Here is a 6,817-nt window from a genome sequence, read left to right on the forward strand (position 1 = left end):
TATTGTTCTGCAGCATAATTTAAGACGTTTCTGTAAGTTCATATCCTGTGCAATGCAAAATTGTACATATTATCAACTGAACCACAATTGCTATACAGATATTATGTAGAAAGTAAAAAGTAGCCACCTTGATAGCACTAGGTATATCCACTTAGCTGATTACCAATGTCTAAATTGGGATATGTTTTGTGAATACTTGATATAAAATTTGACCCGGTAATACTTCATGATGATGTATACCCCCCATCCTCTTTGATGTTAACATTTTATTGTGATTGTAGTGGAATTGACCCAACGCCTGCATCAATCCAAGTGTTTAACCGAATCTTGGACTGATTCCGGCCGCCTTATGATTAGACGAGCGGAGATGCAGAGAATATTTTGGCTTGTGACTGAATGCCCCTGATTTTCTATTTCGCGCTAGAAGATTTGCAGTGAAATTTTTTTGTCAACATGAGTCGGACACGTCAACTTAATTTCATATTGTACTTCCATGTCAGCCAAAGCTGAGACTTGGCAGCTTGGATAGAATGTACTTGTCCGCAATTTACTCTTCGTGCTAGGAAACATTTGTCTCCTGTCCGAGGTCAACTTAAATTTAATCACAGGAACACTAATACGGATAGTTTCCAGATTCTGAGGGTGCCATCGAGAACGACAATACTTCAACTCTGGCACGATAATTTTTTTTTATCAATGTATTGTATATGTATTGTGTTGTCAATGTTAGAGAACGGCACATCACACGAATACACATTCTCAATTACATATGTTTCGTTCTTAACAAGGGGTTCTATTTAAAAATGAATATATTATCTGGGTGTGTAGACCAATGCGATCCGAATATTTAAGTTTGCATTAAAAATAACGATAAAACACCAAGTCCTCGGAAAATGAGCTTGAATCCTAAGGCGAAGCGTCTGATCTCAGCTCAGATAGACCACTATATTATCTGCCCTCGCATTCCATGAAGAAGATCATGAATTATGCGCTACGCATTTAATGCAAAATGCGTTGTGCCTAACGCATACGGCCAAATACAGCATTTTAAATAATTAGAAAATCAAATTTTGATAGTCGTGTTGAGTATGTCCAAACGCATCGTTGAGAACTAGCGCAATGAAGCTTTATCTAAGCGATTGGGCTAAATTGCATATCGCCTTTATAGCTGAATCAACGTTTCCAGAGCATATTTAAATATCGCCAATGAGCACGGTATACTATATCGTTTTTATTCTTACAATGAGTGTGTGTATGGGGGGGGGGAATTTTTATTTGACACTCCTATCGTGGTACCAATATACGCGTCAAAAGCGGCCCGGTGCTAAAGCATTTCGGTTTAGTAATGCAGTGTACTTTCGAACGATATATAGGGATAATATCATCTATTTCAAAGGAGATAGGATACAATGTATGTACATATGGTATGGCTCTCATAGCCGTTGTAGTGGTTCGGGGAAGATCGATAGGAAGAAGTGGCCAGTAAATTCCCGTTTCATCAATTTCTGCTTGAAACTGAGGAATATGTCTGTGCTTCGACACTATGGTAGCATGCAATTAAGTTTCGTTTTCGATGTATTAAATGGGATCGCTGTTTCTGAGCCCGATGCATGAACTTTACAGATACGAGGTGTATATTTATCGTTGAACAAGCACGTTGGCCTACTTCTATAGACTTCTGTCTCGCAAGCTATATACTTTAACTAGCCTATCCTTCCATATGGCGCGGTGCTTTGAAAAGTTTAAATAGTGTTATCAAGTTTTCATTTGCAGACTTAAACCACCGATTTACAGGGCAGATCAGCTCTCTCATCGCAGACACATCGACAATACAGCCCGGAGCAAGCAAAGGAATACAAGGAATGCGATATCACCAGGCTTATCATTCGATAACATAAATACAGATCTCTGTTGGTGTAGAGGCCATGGTTGGCAAATTCATTAAAATGAAGTTAACCAGCATAAAATAAAAATCAGTTCTTCCCTCAATTAGAATATGTGTATGGCCTCGATGCACACCTTTCAACTACTGGTATGGCCAGTCCATGCATGGGCATACGATGCACTACTCATCGTTGATTTTTTTATTCTTTCTATCAAGAGATATACCATTAAGTGATATACCTTCCCCTGCAGAGATACAAAGAGGACACCTGGGCGGTGCTGCCACACTGCGGCATTTTGATTCGGCCAGCCTGATCAATTATCAATTGATCAGAAGTCTTTATGTGCTTGATTGCAGTCCGCAAGCATGAATCCCAATACAAAAGGGCCTCACACGAATGCGAATAAGTTCCACGTATGAATACTGGAACAACGCTGACCGGCGGCAAAAATCAGTATCCCGGTTGCTTCAGACACGCATTTACAGAATGACCAAAGTAGCTGAATCATGTCGCGACAACACATATGGCAGTCCCATTGGAGTAAAAAAACCCATAGAATGACGAAAAAGCGACGTTAGTCTCAGCAAACAAGAATTTGGCCTTCGACCAATGTTTCCTTTGCAAGTTCTGTTAACTTGACAGTGAGTTGGCCTACACCTGTTGTGTATTACTCCTTCGGCCCGGATCAAGTATTCTTTTTGGAGGTGTTGTTGTCTTGTGCTTTCTCTTTGCCTTCATTTTCTTTAGCTGCGTTACTCTCCTTCAGCTTCTGCTGCTTCTTGAGTTTATGTTTTAGTTTCAATCCACATGCATTGCACAGTGAAACCGACCCGTCTTCACTCCTTCGCCACTATAATAATAACCGGATCATTGCAAGTGAGTTTAGAGATGTAAACAACATGGGAATGCGACACATTCCATCTGCCCATGAAAAAACTCGAGACGAATAGGTTGGAAGTAGCGAGGAAGGTATTATCTTAAAATATTGCACGGATCTGCGGAACGGTGCTCGAGAACGACCACATCAGCATTGTACGAATGCGAGGAAGCACCTGTTATGTCAAGTACAATGCTTGACAACACTCAAAGGCAAAAAAATTAAAACAGGTTCACAAACAATCACGAGAATGATTAGATACCTATTCCCAATTTCCTGACAAGACAAAACAATGAGGTATTCTACCTAAGACACGAACGGTATACCTGAGGTGTTTTCGAAGTGCCGCACTCTATGCATAATCGATCCGGCGTACTCGGTGGCATGTGACCTCCCGCCCCGCCCGAGTTCATTGCTGATTGTACGGGGTTCCAGCCGACATTACCGTACATGTGCCCGTGTGCTTGATTGTGCGAGAACAATACCCCCGACCCCACGTTGTTGTTCGAGTTGTACATATTCGATCCCTGTGCACCGGACGAGAATGCCGGAGAAGCACTGGAACCATGCGTATATAATGCATTCTGTCCATAGCTCTGTGATGAAGTGTTGCGTTGATTTCCTGGTGACACCGGGTATGGGATACCTAGAGTGGCATGTGCCCCAGACAAAGATGTGCGATTGGTCATCTTCGGCGATCTTTGAGTGTGCGGTGACCTGCATGTTTTTTTACCCCGACAGGTATAGTTAGTGCAAAATCTCAACCTAATTGCAGAAACAGGACAGCCATATATCCGATCACCGGTTGCATCCGCCATGTAGATAGAAAATAACTGCAACTTTCAACACCCATCAGAACACGTCGTTCAGTAAGTGTATACGCAATTGACTCACCGACCATAGAATATTCATTAAAATTCACATAAAGTTCGGATTTTAATTCTGTCAATCATACACGAGCAACAGTACCAGGAAGAACGCACGGAATTGCGCACTCAGACATCCACCAGTGATATCTGATACAAACAAAGGACAGAAACAACTTACGTGTGTGGACTGACACTAGGGGAATGCCCGGCAGAGTTTATGGAGGGATATGAATTGAGAGTGTACACCTGTTGCCTATGCTGTTGCGGCACGGTCATTGAGCTGTCTAAAGTGGTTCGACGCATTGAGGGAAATGATGGCGGCTGAAATACGTCCCCGCCCTGCAGAACATAGTAAGATTGGTTTAGCAAAGAATCGTACACCAACTACTGCGTTGTTGAAGTTGGCGCACATGAAATTTATAAAATCACCAGGCTCCGGAGTGGTAAACATTGCTACAGGTGCTTAGACTTCTCTGTGATTTTGTAATCGGCTTATAATCTTGACTCAACACCTAGACAAAAAATACAGTAGTTTGCACGCAAACGAACGGAGCGATCAGGCACGGCGCAACAGAAGAAAAAAAACACTCGTCTGCTCCAGTACAAAGTATAATACTTGCCATGGGAAAATTATGCAACGTATTTTAGTTGACAGTGGTATTTTAGTTGACAGTGTGGTAGGGTTATCACTTTACCGTCCGCAACTCTAAACGGCAGGGGCTTTGGCCAAACAAGTATTTCCAGTATAAAAATCAGCCTATAATAACAGACAAGAAACCAACCAATAGTGAACGAGGTTAGGCAAGACGACAACATACCATATTCGTGTAATTGTTGTTCGCTTGAGGTGCGGTCATGCGCCTCTGTGAGTTCGCTTGAAAGTCATTAAAGGAAAGTTCGTCAAGGCCCGGTTGTGAGCCATGATATTGATTCGGAGACGCTATGCCGCCCGTTTGGCCAAGCATAGCATTCAAGCTCCCGCCAGATCCATCTATACGCGGGAGATGATAAAATGTGTTGATAGAAAAACGAGTATACTTGAGTGGCCAGCGTTGCATGAGACACTTATACACAAAGACAAATGAAGCCAAATTTATCTTCACGTCAAATCACACATATGCAAAACCTGTACTGCTTTTGACGAGTTAGCGGCTAGGTCCATGTTTTCCAATATTGGTAGTTGGGGCGGTGTGCGTGCACTGTGCACTTGTGAAATTCACACTAAGAACGGTTTCTCAAGCCTGAGCAACCAGACCGAAAGTATATGTACATCGCACATACAAAAGGAGGTCCGATTACTACATACTGAAATTGCTACCCATAGGCATAGAGTTTGCCTGAGTCAGAGTGTGGCTGTTCGCAGTGTTTGGTGAAAACCCGCCACCAGCTTGTTGTTGAGCGAATAAAAAGTTATTCAACTCGTCTACGGGGGTTGCCGAGCCATCTCCCTGCAAATACAGAAGGAAAAATGATGAATACACAAACTTTTCGAGGCATAAGGGGTATCAAAAAACAAAACAAAAAAAAACTATACGCCAATAAGTTAATATACGTTGCATCTGTAACATACCAGTCCCGACAGGGAAGCACGGGTGCTCCCAGGTGAATTCACAAAGTTATCCCGTGTGTCGAAGTTCCCCTGATACTCATGTCCTAGTGATTGGTGGGAGCCTAAGCTCTGGCGTGTGCCTGACTGTAAGTCGTCAGGCTGATAGTTTGGATCGGTGAAGATCTTGGAGTTGCAATCGAGCTTGAATGAAGGTATACTTGGTAACCTGTGCGATTTAGCCTGATTGCCACCAGAATAATTTGTGCTGCCGCTGAGGCCATTTACATTTAGCATCCCTGATTCCGAGATCAAAACGTCACCTGTGAAAGGAAAAATAAGATGACAAAGCAGAATTAGCAAAAGCAGAGCAGATCGGGCGTAATGTACGCCACTCTACTGCAACAGCTGCTCAGCTCGTTTGCGCTGCCTTCGTCATATTTGGTAGTCTGTAGTACCCGATGTGTAGCTGCGATTTACAACACGACATCGATACCAAGCGATAATTGACAGACAACTACTGAGCCGACATGAGTGCGCAAACTAGTGTAAACTCCCTAATCATGGTTTATATTTGCAACATCGACAGAATGTGAAACCGCTCTAAGTTAGTTTGCAGATGAATTTTCTGAAAATGCATACCTCTATTCGAACTCACAGCCTCAAGTGCAACATCTTTCACCGATTTACCCTCCCTCGTTATTAGGTCCATATTCCCACCAACGTCCAGCAACAGCTTAACAGCTTCCCGGTTGCTCCTACGAGCGGCCCAGTGCATAGCGGTCCATCCTACATGGCAGATGTGGTCGTGTTTCTAATTAGTACGTACATACATCTATACGAATTGTAATCATGCAAACGTTCAATATATAAGCTAAAATAATGTAATTAAAAATGTGCCAATGCTTCATTGTCAGCGTTGCGCACCTAATATACACTTGGTAGCCGAAGAATAAGTACAAGAAATTGGATCAAAACATACATGCTTGACGAGAACGCAAACCCCCAAAAGGGAAGAAAAGTTACCATTATTGTCGGTTTGATTGACATCCGCTCCATAGTTAATCAAAAGCCTCATAATTCTTAGTATAGGGATCTTCGCTGCGATAATCAATGGGCGCGAGCCTTGTACATTGGTTGCATTCGCACTGACCATATTTGAACTCAGCTGATGTTCAATGTATTCATAAAAGTTATTCTCAATAGCGTCAAACAATTTTTCGACCTCGGGTCCAGACATAGCACACTCTCCCACAGCCGAAGTTCTCAATGTGCTTGTTGTAGGCAATACGGGAATAGACGCAGAGTCTCTGTGTGAAACAGAAACGAAACCCGAGGCACTACTCACTTCAGAAATATCGCTTAGCTGCGACATATTCTCTAGACCAGGAAAATATTGCTCCGTTTGAGAATTTTGAACAGATATTTGTGTATTCCGCGGTAGAGTGTTTTGCTCCTGAGGAAGTCGAGAACCCAACTGACCCCCGTCTGTCTGCGCATCATCATGCTGCAGCGAGAAGGACATCCCGATGTATGAATAGAGATAAATAATACACAGGTCGATGTTATAAATCCACTACCAACCTCGGGAACAATATATATATATATATATATATATATATATATATATGTGCATATG

The 6,817-nt window shown here is 42.4% G+C and overlaps 1 protein-coding gene across 1 annotated transcript in view; it reads right to left on the reverse strand.

Moving 5' to 3' along the window:
- Positions 1-2,571: 2,571 nt before the first annotated feature.
- Positions 2,572-6,817, reverse strand: part of SARC_05928 (hypothetical protein) — a gene marked incomplete at its 3' end in the record, with an annotated part of 6,282 nt that continues 2,036 nt past the window's right edge. Inside the window, exons 2-9 of the mRNA XM_014300209.1 lie at positions 6,205-6,685; positions 5,821-5,967; positions 5,203-5,501; positions 4,939-5,080; positions 4,451-4,623; positions 3,811-3,971; positions 3,090-3,480; positions 2,572-2,736 (exon numbers count right to left, since the gene is read on the reverse strand). Coding sequence (XP_014155684.1) covers positions 2,572-2,736; positions 3,090-3,480; positions 3,811-3,971; positions 4,451-4,623; positions 4,939-5,080; positions 5,203-5,501; positions 5,821-5,967; positions 6,205-6,685 — 1,959 coding nt within the window. The remainder of the gene's footprint in view (positions 2,737-3,089; positions 3,481-3,810; positions 3,972-4,450; positions 4,624-4,938; positions 5,081-5,202; positions 5,502-5,820; positions 5,968-6,204; positions 6,686-6,817) is intronic.

The sequence above is a fragment of the Sphaeroforma arctica genome, assembly GCF_001186125.1.
Source record: "Sphaeroforma arctica JP610 unplaced genomic scaffold supercont1.402, whole genome shotgun sequence".
Lineage (NCBI taxonomy): Eukaryota > Ichthyosporea > Ichthyophonida > Sphaeroforma > Sphaeroforma arctica.